At 39.6% G+C, this 13,827-nt stretch overlaps 1 protein-coding gene across 4 annotated transcripts in view; it reads right to left on the bottom strand.

Moving 5' to 3' along the window:
* Positions 1 to 7,402: 7,402 nt before the first annotated feature.
* Positions 7,403 to 13,827, bottom strand: part of IPCEF1 (interaction protein for cytohesin exchange factors 1) — a 45,611-nt gene continuing 39,186 nt past the window's right edge. For all 4 annotated transcript variants that reach the window (XM_039707147.1, XM_039707148.1, XM_039707150.1 and 1 more), the window contains one exon: positions 7,403 to 12,956. In XM_039707147.1, the coding sequence (XP_039563081.1) occupies positions 12,756 to 12,956 (201 nt within the window). In that variant the 3' untranslated portion in view covers positions 7,403 to 12,755. The remainder of the gene's footprint in view (positions 12,957 to 13,827) is intronic.

Below are 13,827 nucleotides of genomic sequence, written 5' to 3'. Positions count from 1 at the left end.
CTGGAAATCAACTGTGTGCCACTGCAGTGGTAAAAATACTACTTTGGTGGCCTCCACTGGGTCCCTGCCCCAGTGTGTGTTGCCAGCAGACACAGTCATCTGGGGGGCATCCCTGTCCTTGCTACTTACTTTTCACAGGTTTTGGTGTGTTTGGATCTTTTTGATCAAAGCAGTTTTCGATATTAGGTCAGTGTTTTGCCAAATTTATTTAAAAAAACAGTTTAGCTCTAATTTTCCAAAGACCACTCAATAATTTTATTTTTTTTTAAAGTGACCTACTTCAGTGTTACTTGATGTCCTCAGAACTATATTTTTAAGATCATGTTCTCTTGAAAGCTTTTTTGTACAAACAAACTGAAAGACGTTCTTTCAGTTTTTGCTTTGCATCAAACATTTTCTTCAAGGTGTAGGATCAAAGTGATGACTTTTGTGTCAGAACTGTTAACTGCCTGGAAAATAAATCATCTGGGAATTGCCAGTACTGAAATCTCCAAACCAGGTGATAAGATCAGCACTCTACTTTCTACTGGTATCCAGTTCCTAATTTGACCAGCTGCAGTTTCTCCTGAACTTTTAAAATTTTCTCTTGATTAGTGATTCCATGTACTACATTTTGTCAAATAACGTGAAAGTAAAAGTGTTTAACTTTGGCTGAACTTTTTACCTGACAGCTGATCATATTCTTCTCTTTTCTTTTCCCCCCACAGATTTCCAATAACAAGTTATTTTCTTTTGAACTTTTCAAAGAAGCCAGATATTTGTGAATAAGATGCAGTTTAGCTCAGGATCATCTGAATTCTCTCTCACTTCTTACCAATTCTGCAAATGTACATATTCAAACCTCTTACATTAAATGTTTGCTTGGTTTACTCAATAGTGCAGAGATGATACAGGCTGTTCAAATTTAATTGCTTTTTTTGTATTCCTTCACAGTGATATTTTATTGTATCTGATGTTCCAGAGAAGAGAAGACAAAAGAACAGGGAACAGGCAGGCTCCAGGCATACACTGTTCACATGTAAATGATGCATCACGTTGTTTCTGCACATCAATTTACTGTCTCAGTCTCTTTGTGTAAATATCTATTTTATTTTTCCCTTGTAATGCTGTCAGTAGGCAGCATCAGAAGAGCTCATTCTTCCCAAAAGTCCTGTACATTGAGTCAGAAGGATAAATACAACCTGTTAGATCCAAATGTGATAAGGAGTCTGATGATGAAGGCAGACAAAGCTTCCTGCTCTGAAAGATTTGCAAATCAAGATAATGCAATTAGATAAAAACAGAGAATGGCAGCATCATAACACTAACACAAAAGTTATTATACAATGTTTATGAGACTTTTATTTTCAAAAGAGGATCAGACCATATCATAGTATCCACTTACGATGGATCAAATTTTCATGCTTTGACATTAATTCTCGGTAATGGGGAAGATGAATATCATCCCCAGATGAACTCTGAACAGGGGGCCTTCCACTGGTGTTGCTAATAACTATAGCCTCCCTCTGTGCTGATGGTCTCTGGCTTAATGCAGTCCATTACAGAGTAATAGAAAATTAATTTTTTTTAAATGTTTGCTAGATCATGGCCTTTTATACTGCCATCATCATCTCCGTAATTTGGAAGTTGAATATGTGATAATTGGAAGAAAACCTTTCTTCTCTCCCATGAAAAGCATGCACTAGATGTGCAGGGAAACCCCACATTAATTGTGTGAAAGTAGAAGTAGCAGTGGAATTACACGTGCTTGGAACTGTACTACCTGTGCTTCTGCCTATTGGATGAACTGAAGTAGAATCACAGAATTATAGAATCACTTAGGTGGGAAAAGAGCTCTAAGATCATCAAGTCAAGCCATTAACACAGCACTGCCCACTAAACCACATCCCCAAGGGCTGTATTTACACATCTTTTAAATACCTGCAGGGATCAGAACTCAATCACTTCCTTGGGCAGCCTGTTCCAATGCTTGACAAGCCTTTGCATAAAGTTTTCCTAATATCCAATCTAAACCACAACTTGAGGCCATTTCCTCTCATCCCATCATTTGTTACTTGGGAGAAGAGACCAACCCTCACGTGGCTACAACCTCCTTTCAGGCAGTCACAGAGAGCAATAAGATCTCCTGTGAGCTTCCTTTTCTCCAGGCTAAACACCCACAAGCTCCTTCAGCAATTTCTCCTAAGACCTGTGCTCCAGACCCTTCACCAGCTGGAAGTTTTAGTCTCTTTAATAGCAGGGGGTCTTTAAACAGTCAGAAAAAGCATTGCAATCAGTAGGAAGTGAAGCAATGGCCAGTTCAGGTGGCTCCCCTGTACACATGTCTACTAGAGACATTTTAGACAGAAATATCATGAAGGTATAACAGGATTTTAACTTATTGGACCAAGAATACCCTCTGTCCACACTTTTCTTAAAGCAAAACATGTGTTGGGATCATTTGGACTTGGTAAAAGAGTAGACAGCCTTTGTAGACAGTCTGAACAGAAGGTTATAGCATTTGGGTTTGGCTTTCAAATTCCTGGACTGGTGAATTTGCCTGTTAGGGATGAGCAAAACACCATCTAAATAAATCCTCACAATGTTTTGGTTTAACATTAATAATACAGGTCACTAGTTGCAGTAGATTCTAGGTAATGATGGCAAAACTTCAGCAAATCTCTTTCAGGCCCTAAACTAGCACATGTCAACAATAAAGTACAGTCTAGAAGTGAGTGAGAAGAAGACAGCAAACAGCATAAGTAAATTTATATTTCAGGAAAATTCAGTGAAATCAGTATTACTTATAATGGAGTAAAACTTAGGGCAAATTTTAAATGTCATATAGGTGGTTATCTCCACAGGCTGTCTTACTAGGGTTTCCCCTTTCCACTCCTCCACCCCTTTTCCTTTAACGTTACTGCCTCTACTTTGGAGTTGCTATTTTACTTCCTGTCTGGTGTAAGTTCAGTGGAACTACTGCTGCCTCTTCTCCAACACAGCACCAATCCTCTTTCTTGTCCTATTCTTTTGTAGAAATGATTCTTCCTTCTAAATGCATATTTTCTAATAGTGTATTTGATGGGTGCTGCTGGGCTTTCAGCATAGGTATCAATAAGAGAGCTAGAAGAAGTGTCACTTTTTTTTAAAGTTTATGATTGTGGTGGTTTTCTTGGGAGGAAACTGTTTCAAAGAACAGTGAAATAAACTGTTATGTAAAAAGTGCTATGAAGAAAAAAAGTATTGTGAGTGTTCAATATTGGACAGACTTTCTTCAAGCTCAACGTGTTTTGTTGCAACAAATACCAGCACCTTCATCTGTGAATCTGTGGATATGTGCTGCAGAAAAGGCTGCTGCTGGATTTGAAAGGAGTAATTGGAGCAATACAGAATAAATGTCTCTCTTTCATCTTGATCTGTGCTACTTTTATAATCCTCACTAATGTAGCACTTAAGAATTTAGCCTGATACTACAGCTACAAATTATTCCAAAACTTTCAATGAATCAAAGAAAAAACTAAATCTCTTTCTTCAAAAAATGAAATGCCAAAGGTGAGCTTGGTGCAGTGGAATTAATTGGCTGCTACATTAAGAACTGAATACAGGTATGTGTATAGTTCTTTTTTTGCTGTTAATTGTAAATTTTAACAGAAAAAGTAGGAGTATGAAATTGTTTCAAAGATCCTCATCCAAAGTCATTTTACTGTGAAACTCTGGGAGGCTGCAGGTGGCATAAGATCCCAGAGATAGCTATGTCTTTCTTGAACTGTAAACAGAATTTATCACTGTATCCTATCCAGGAGGTAGATAGCATATCAGGGAAGGTGTAAACCCACACAGTAGAATTTCATATCTTCCAAAGCAACAAAATCACTGGAAGACTGAAGGCTGAAGAAAATGAATTGTGAACATTGTTAAAAGTGGCATCATGGTTCAGACCACACTCCAAAGCTCAGGCCCAGGGCGCTGACCTATTGCAGCTGCCTCGTGCGTGCAAATATGTCTTTGGGAACTGAACTTACTGTGGTTTTCCTCGTGTCACCTTCCCATCCTTGACATCAAGACATGGTTCACCATGGTCTTGATGCTCTGCTTACCTTGCCAGGTGGTGTCTATGGAACAAATGCAACTTGGGAACTAAGGCAGTTTTGCAACCTGTTTTTTCTCTCCATGAGATCCTCTTGCCTTGTGTCATTAAGCTAGTTCCAGATGTCAGCTGATGTGTTGTCCAGTCCTGCTCAGGCTGTGGTTCAACCAGGTCACACTACAATCCTCCAAAGCAGCTGTGCTCCTACACCTGTCCACAACTTCCTGCATCTTTATTCCCACAGTTTACTCCACACACTGATTTTTTGTGTGAACAGTGCTGTCACACAAACTCTGCCTTCATCATTTCTCTGATTCCTTATGGGATATGCTTCCTTTCTCTCTTTAATGAGTGAAATTCCCACAACCACTTTTGAGGATGTCATTTGTGCCACTGTCTCCAAAGTGCTGAGCTTTGTTTGCTGCCTCAGTCCTGAGGCTCTCATCTGTTTCTTCCAAATAATACCAGCATCATAAGTCATTCTTTTTCTTCTGTTAGAAAACACATTTCAGAAACAAAACAGCTGCCTGAGTTGCCTCATGTCATGAGCAGCAAGATGAACAGAAAAAATTGTTTCACAAAAAACAGATTATGCTCATGATGAAGTATCACATCATCTGGGAAGGTGATATGTGTATTTTACAACAGTATAAAATCTGATTTGGAGCTCCTCCTGACATTTGTAGAGAAAAATTTCCAAATTTCAAGGCAAATGACACCACTAGCAGAGTCATCTTCATAGCTGCTGTAACATATGAATTTAAATGCTAGCCAAGGTGAACTGAATTTATTGTCTGTAAAAAAAAAATATTTAGGAAAATGCACCTTAGAAGCAAAGATTCTACTTCAGCAACAGGACTGCAAGAGCACAGGCAGGCATGTCAATTACCAGGACATGCAAGGGTTGAAGACATTGGAAACGCCTCTGACTTTTCAGCTGTTTTCTTGTGACACACCATGACAGTGGCTTTGGGGTTTCACCAGGCATGCACAGAACATTTCACAAGGGACATAAATGTGGTCCTTAAGTGCATTTTACACCAAAGAAAATCTCTGACATCTGAACCCTCAAGTTTTAGGGTGCTCTACAAAACAGCTTCAATAAATTACTGGATGAGATACATGGATATTAAATAACCAGATATTAAAAATCATCCCCATCCATTGTACGGCCAGTTGAGGTGTTCCAGTAATCCCATGCCATCTATTTTCATCAGAAAATAATTACCCCTTTCCCACATCCCCTAATTTACCAGCTCTTTTTAATTTGTGTTTGCCTTTGCTCTTTCTCATAGACCATCTCTATCTCCAGACTGACCTCGGTTTCATTTTACTGCTTCTGTTTCAGCTCTGGAGAGGGTCAGTGTCCCAGACAGCACCTCCCATTTCCACACTTGCTGTAAATGCTGTCACCTCTCTGCAAAACTTCCTCAAATGTGGGCTGAGACCATCACAAACTTCTGTGGGTGCGGAAGAGGGGAAGGCAAAAACCAAAACCTTGTGCTGAGGATTCTGAAGCCAAAAAATCATGGTCCTGCAGCAAACCCTCTTCTTTTTTGTTTCCCCTCTTACATACGAACCTGTGGTTTCCCCCCTTGCTTGTCGTGCTGCCGGCAGCCAGCAGGCTGTGCTGAGGGATCAGTTTTCTCCTTCAGGAACACGCTGAGAGCCGCTTGCAGAAGTTTTCTCACCGGCAATACAAGAACTTGTTTGTCTGCCCAAGACTGAAAGCACTTTGCCAAGAAGTGGAAAGGGGAAAGATACAGTTCCCCCACCAAAATAACAGAGAAGTTTGTCACTGTACACTGTATCCCATGTACTGCCAAGGCTTCTGTTAGACAATTTGAAACATCCCCTACTGATAACGAGGATATTTCTTGAGAACAGGAAGATAATACAGGAACTTTCTCACTGACTCTAGGCACTTTCTTCCAGCAATAAGAAAAAGCCACAGTAATAAGAAGAATGATGACTGAGCCTTTCCAAAATAAGTAGTGATGAAATAGGGTCAGATGCAGGGATGGAACATTTGCCCTCTGTGTTGCCAGTGATCATGCTCGTCCCAAGCTCACAGAAGGCAAGCCAAATGAAGCTCAACAGGGTTTTTTAACCAGGCAAAAGAAAAATGTCCAAATCATAATGAGCAACTCAACGATACCTTTATAAAACGTTGGAACAGCTGATGTTTTGTACTACCACAAGAGGGTGCAAAGCAAAAGCAAGAGCCAAACAAGAGGCAGCCCAAGCCAGTGAGGTGAGGTGTTACAGCAGGCATAAGGGTAGACATATGGTGCCCCAGCGCCTTTCCTGTCAGCATTCCCACAGCAAGCATGCCAGGAAGGATCCTAAAGAAAGGTGTCATTGGATGTCTTTTTGTAGAGTTTTGTTTTCAGGCCCAGAAACCAAATGTTTGACTGTGCATTAGGCACTGAAAGCAAGAGCACAGGCTGAGATCACATGAAAACTGTTTCTTCAGATTGTCTTCACCACTCCCTGTCTAGCAGGGGAAAAATGAGAAATCATTGCTTGATAGAAACAAAGGTATAACTTTGTGGGAACCTGAGCCAAGCTAATGCTTTAATTCTGAAAGGAAAGAGTCTCTCCCTTCCCACTCACACAGCTCTTTTCCCACTTCCTTCTGCCTACAGAATGCAGCTGCATCCCTTCTGAGGACTCTGCCAGGCACTGCACCTCTCCATAAGGCAATTGCAGTTACCATCACTGTAGATGAATATCCAGCTTGCTGTGTCTGTTCCCTGCTGCCTGACTTGGCTGAGCTGACAGAGGTGCCAAATGATGAGCTGATTAGCCCAAGGCAAGCAGTGGGAGCATGGAGGAGGCAGGGGGAAGAGAGGGGACAGAGACAGGGACATTCTTTTTTCAGCTGAGCCCTTAGGACAAGCTCATTTCCTAGGAAACACTTTCACCATTCTGCTACCTGGCTGGCCTATCCAGCTAAACTGAAACAAAACCTTTTGACAAAAATACTTATCTTCTTTTAACTGAAGCAAGCTGGTCTGCAAGCTTAAAAGAACCTAGTAATGTTCCATATCTGTCAGAAGAGACTGGTCTTCCTAAAGGGTGCCTAAAATAACTAATTAAGAGTTAGAGTTAACTAATTTAAAGGCAGTGTCAAATATCACATTGCAAACCAGTAGAAGGCATTCTCCAGTCAAACTATTCATTGTCTCTTCTTGGTTTCACATTATACAACTTAGTAATAATATTAGTCCCACAGGGAAATTGCTTGCTTAAAGAACCAGCAAAAATTTATTTCTTTTTACAGCAGAAAAATCTGCAGTGAAAATAAGACGAAAAAAAAGGCTGAGCAAAATATTCTCTCATTTCAGTGTTTAATTGACAAGTGCAAACATAAGGCTCTCATTCTGCAAGATGTGTGTATCATTCCATGAAAATCAACTCACACGTGTAGGCAACAAGCAGTAAAAAGGCAGCGCTGAGTGCAACATTGTGCTGTGAGTTTTAAACTAGTGAAGAATAATTAAAGAAAAAAAGACTGAGCAGATAAAATACTGAATTTGAATCCCATGTGCTTTCGTGGTGCTGCAGGCCCTGGCACTGCCTGAGAGAAGTCCTTGTAAATCTTCTTCTGTGCATGACTTTTCCTCTCTACACAGAGCGCAGTGGGATAGACACATCCATTCTTCCTTTGGGCCAGTCCTCAGCACTGAAAGCTTGGCACAAGAGCACTGCTATTTGTATGCACAAATGGCTTTTCACCAGGTGACTTATTTTGGTAAACACTCCTAAATAAGGTACTTACTTTAATTTCTGCCAGACTAGTGCTAGTTTGTTTTTTTTTTTCCATGTAGGAGTGGGAGATGTGCTTTCATATCCTCTTTTTATTTTTAGTTGGGAGAAGACAATACTGCCATAAGCAGCTTCAAGAGTCCGAATAACCTGGGCAGGTCTTAAGGCTTCTAGGACACAGGGAGTGGTTCCTAAGCTATGGTGTGATGACACAAACTATTTGCCCTATTTAAAGGCCATTCACTTACATCTTCAAAATGGACCTCATGTGGACCAGATGGGGTGCATAAGCCTCAGACACTGGTAGCTACAATGATTTCCCAAAGAAATGGATTTTACAGGCTGAGTGTTACAAGCTGAGTCAACTAAAGTCAACCAGTTCCAGATCATATATCAAGGTTGTTGAGCTATCAGTGAATTCCATGCATCTTTCATCTTTAACTTGCAGCCATCTTATAAACCACTCCCTCTGGATTTTTATCAGGAGGAAATAAATTAGGAAAATAGTCATTTTTCCCGAGCAGACAGGTCTTGGAACTTCTCCCATAGCAAATTTCAAGGAATGTACTACTCTTTTCAACACCTTACAATTTTTTTTCGATGTTGAAATGCTTAGCTTTTGGCAAGCTCAGCTCCTACTACCCTATGCAGAGATGTGAATTTCAGCATGATTTTAGCTCCAAGCTTTTTTCTGTTCTATTTTCCTTTTTCCACCTCAAATTTTGTTTCAGTTCAGAATGAAGGCAGTTTTTTTGAAATGCAATAATGTTGAAGCTTGAAGTAAACCAAAATGGGATGAATCTCCAAGCATCAAGGAAATGCTCACTGACATCTTAAAATGTCTGCTGCTTTGAATGCTCCACACAAAACAGGAAATTCCACTTGGGCTGTACTACTACAAGAAAACCACTTTGGCTTCCTGTTAGCAGAAAGACACATCTCATATACGTGAAGTAAACTCAGGCCCTCACTTGGGTACAATTGGTTACAATTGGCTACTTTTGTATGACCAAACAAGCAAAACAGTGAAAAAAGGGCCAAAGCCCAAAACCCAATCACAGTACATGGAGTTCCCCTCATAAAAGCATGCTTTCATGGCCTCCTTTGCTACTTGAAAAGTTTAAAAATGCAGGTTTTTCATATTAAATCTGTAAGAGACATGTAAGCTTATAGGCTCTCATAATAGATGTAACACACCCATAATTTTTCAAATTTAGAAATAATTTTAAATTCTGAATTTCCACAGAGTTTTAAATGCCATACCGAGTAAATAAACTGAGGGGAGCTACATGTGAGGGGGGCCTGATCTGGGTTTGGGAAGAGGGGTCTGGGAGGTCAATGAGTGTGAGCAATTGCATTGTATGTCATTTGCTTTGGTTTCTTTCCTTTTTATCATTATCATTATTTACCATTACTGTTGTATTTTACTTTATTTTAAATTATAAAACCTTTCTTGTCTCTGCCTACAATTTTTATTTCAATTCTACTCCCCACTACATAGGGATGGGGAAGGAAAAGAGAGAGGGACTGAGCAAGCAACTGCATGGTGTTTCATCTCCAGCTGCACTTAAAACCATGACAAGGTGAAACCCTAGTGTTGATTGAATCATCAGAGCTAGATGTAAAAATATTCACAATTCCCACGTGAAATCTCTTCCATCATAGGAAAGGAAATGTGATCCCACCTCATTCTGGTATCTCATGAGATGTACACTAGCAGAACAGAGAGATTCAATTTCCAGAAAATCTGCAGAAACAGTTGAAATTAGATTGTTATCAGGAATTCCAAAATCTCCATTGCTGGACTTTCTGCACCAGCTGGCTTTACTGACAGAATAAAAACTGTGCATGTGCACATATTCCACACACACATACTTTCTCCCAAAAATGTATATAAAACATGTCCCTTGAGGCAGATGGCTGAAGACTTCTTGACATTCACACACTAGGGATGCACAGCTCCCTGTGCTATGAGTCAATAGTGCAGGTCTTCCAAATCCGGGCCAAGAAATACCAGTTACTCCAAGCATCACTGAGCAGAGCACAGACTTGTCCAAATGTCTCCTGTTGAGGAGGTTCCCCGCTGTAGCTGTCACAGCTTGTGCGTAATTCTGTCTCTGATTATGGCTTTCATGCTGCTGGGCAGCCCCTTGTGATAAACCCAGGCAAAAACTGTCACAGTAATTAGCAATGCCAGAAAATTAATCCTGTTTCACTGCAATTTTCACTTTGCATTTTCCATGCTTTCCATTATTTTGAGTCCAAGTAGTAGCTGAAGAGAGTGGAGTTAGTCTTCCTGCACAGTACTTGCATAAACCCATACATTTGTTTTCCTGAACAAAGAAATTTGTTAAAGTTATAACTGGAATTAAAGTAACCCCATTCAAGAACTTTTTGTTCTTTTCTAAGTGGTGATAGGACCCATGATCAGTAGGTCTCCAAAACTACTGACCATCTGAAAGAGAGTAATTTAAAAGCAATTTCAGGCTATATAATCTGTCAAAACCAATAGCAGAGTTTGGGCAGTCCAAAGGCATCTCTTTGTCTCTAGATTTGGGAAAGCTGTTTTTTCTATGCTTACACAAGTGCAGTGTGAAAAGAGTCAACTCAGCATGTGCAGGCCACATAGGCTTTTCTTTGATTTCAGCAAATCTAATTCAGCAAATGGAGTTGACTCAGGCTTTGCTCAGAACTGCAAGGCACTGACTTGTCTGGCCCAGCTCAACAGGCCATTTAAGCATATGCTGCTTTTCAGCATCTAAGTGAAGATGATTTTGAAGGAAAATGGTGTTTTCCTGCTTTGTTTCATGAGAAACTCACCTGTGTGATAGAAAATCTACACACAATTTGTCCTCCAATATTTATCCATTACTTAGCACCAGGTAGTTAAAAATTAAATGGGCCAAGCAGATTAATCCCTACACTCCTAATCTTTAGGATACTCTCAGCAGTTAATTGACAGCATTTCAATGGGAATGGTGGAAGAATCATAAAAAAAAAAAAAAGAAAAAAAAACCACAAAAAGAAGAACAAACGAACCAACCTAAAAATGGGCTCCATTTTTCAGATGCAATTACTCCAAACCAAATTGTACCAGGTATTTATCTTGCTTAACTTCTAGATAGAATTAGTAAAGTGATAAAATCACCGTTCATATGATTATTTCCTGAAAAGAATAGCTTTTTAACCATCCAGGGTTTGGTGTCTGCTTCCCCATTTAGTAATTTTAATCTATTTCCTTGCCTCTATTTTAAAAGAAAAGCTGCTAAGTATTAAAAATGCAGTATCAACAGTCAAATAAATCACTACACAGGTGGAAAAGATTTCATATTTCCCACTAACACCATTATCTTGTGTTTTCTCAATCAAGCTATGATAAAAGATAAAATGTATAAAGAGAGATTAATGTGGCTGCATCTCTATGGTGTATTTTGCTTTAAAAGATATACTGTATTGAAAAATAATAACATGGAATATTTTTATGAAATAGCAACACAAGTGCAGATTGTCACAGTTCCTATAGTGACATTAATTTGGGAATGGTGGACTGTCTTGCTTTTCAAAATTCAGCACTCTGCAAAATTATTTATCCTGCAAAAGAGAGGAAGGCAAAAGACCAAAATTTTGTACTGAGGAAAATGAAGCCAAAAAATCATGATCCTGCAGCAAAACCTCTTATTTTCTTCCCCCAAAGGGAAATCTTGAAACTCTCTAGAAAACTTCTTTCAGGCCCTAAGTTGTACAGATTTTCTTCATCTAAAACTCAAAGCTAGAAAAGCAGAAGAAAAAGTCACAGCATATGCCTCAGGGTAGTCTCAGCTGCAGAGACATTACTGTGATCTATAATGGAACACAAAATAAAGAGGCATTTCAAGTCAATCTGTAAGCACTCACAGCTGGGTGGGCTTGGTCCACATGTGCCTATTTATATTAGGAAATTCAGCATATATAAATATATAAATAAAACGTCTATACAGTACATAGTCACATTCATGTAAGTCATATAATTACATATATTTACAAAAATATTTGCAGCTTTGTTTTACACTTCCAGGTCCACATTAGGAGTTGAGTCATTTAGCTTCTGGCTTGTGAATATGATCATCTTCCTTAAGTTGGACTCTGGGATGAACTTGTACCTTATATACACCCAATTGTCAAAAATAAGAAAGAAGAACATAATCTTCCAAGGAATTCTGAAAAGCCCATAAGAAAAGTTGAATCTTGTTCCCCTGAAGAGTAAATTACATGTTAGCAAAAACTTAGAGACCTCTTCTTCATGTAGAAAGACAGTACCTTCTTGGTCTGGACCATAAATAAATTTGAAACTCATAAAATATCAGGCAGAGCCCAAACTGGGTGCCTGGCAGCTGTCTATAGTATCAACTCTTTCATAATTACTTTTCCATTTGTCTCTGTTTAAACTGGTTGAGTGGTGAAAGTAAATGGGTACAGAGATGAAAATGTATACATCAGGTTACCTTAGAGGGTGAAAAGGTAGAGTAGACTACATCCTGTTGGGATCAGTTTAGCTTCATTTCATGGTAAGTTGTATGGTTAAAAAAATCCCAAGGATCTCATATTTATACAGTACATATTACATAGTTCTGTGTCCTCCAGAAGCTGGACACTTATAATTTTTTTCTCCAAAAACTGAAAAACGTTTCTTTGCTGCTTTGTTAAAAATTCTTCTTATGTATGCAGGCCACATTCAGGCGTGCGTTTTAGGGCAACTTGGGCAAGTTTGGGGAACTTGCTCATTTGACATTAAATGAGTTCTGCAGGAGCATTTAACACTTTGGAGAATGGGTTGTTTTCCTTTTGAAGCACACTCACGAAAAACAATCCTCAATATACAGCAGCTTAAATTGCATGTATGTGAAGACCCGTGGAGAAAAATCTTGCCATGTGCCATTGATCAAATAGCACTTTCAGTGACTGGCCGTGGAATCATTTCTTGCTCTTCACTATTCTCTGTGGACATGTCCTGGACCTCCTGCTGCTGATAAATATCTTGGACCAGCATGATGTTTGTGCTCCTCCACTCTCTGTACTTCACCGCTGTCAACTGTGGGTCCTCTAGCAACTGGTTAATTGTGGCCAGGTCATGTTCCTTACACTAGGAAGAGAACAAGTGGTTATTTCCACAGAAAATGTCAAGACCATTGTCCCTAACAAAAACATTCTGGGAACATTAGATTCATGTCACAAGGAGATGGCCATCCTCCTGGCAGCTTGTTCCCATTTTTAGAGCATGTAGGTCATCAAAGATATGTCTACAGTAAAAATTCTTCCCAGTTAAAGGCAAGTTATGATTTCATCAAGATTTTTTATAGGCTTCTTAACAAAACTTGATGGGAGAAGATTCATGTGAAAATTACACATTGTTATTTTGTCTCTCAACAAGACAGTACTTGCATGAAATGAGACACAACAGCATTTATTTCTGTAATTCACAGCAGCTCAAACTTTCTCAAAAAACACTTATTCCCTGTAATAAATGTCTCTTCTCTGGGAGCTGGACTGAACACAATTTTGGGTATAATTTGTGCACTGTCAGTAGAGTGGCTACAGTACCTGAGTCTGCCATCTACCACCAGCTACTGCTAATAAATCTAGTATCTACTTTTAGGCAAGAGCACTTCAGTCCATACATTGCCCTGGTTCACTTGTAAGATGTGAGCAGTGACTGATGCAGGGACAGCAAGACTTTGTGTGTCACAGAACTACGGAATGGTTGAGCTTGGAAGGGACCTCTGGGAGTCATTTGGTGCAAAACCCTTCCTCAAGCAGAGCCACCTACTGCAGGCTGCCAAGGACTGTGTGCAGATGAGTCTTGAATATCTCCAAGGACAGAGACTCAACAGCTTCCCTGGACAACCTGTGCTTGGTCTCCCTCACAGTGTTTCTTGCTATCCAGGGGAAATCTTCTGTGTTTCAGTTTGAAGCCACCACTTCTGGTCCTGTCACTGGGCACCACTGAAAATAGC

The sequence above is a fragment of the Passer montanus genome, unplaced genomic scaffold, assembly GCF_014805655.1.
Source record: "Passer montanus isolate IOZ18808 unplaced genomic scaffold, ASM1480565v1 scaffold2, whole genome shotgun sequence".
NCBI classification, from domain to species: Eukaryota; Metazoa; Chordata; class Aves; order Passeriformes; family Passeridae; genus Passer; species Passer montanus.
The sequence above is the reverse complement of the archived record's forward strand: the minus strand, read 5'-3'. Positions and strand labels throughout refer to the sequence as shown.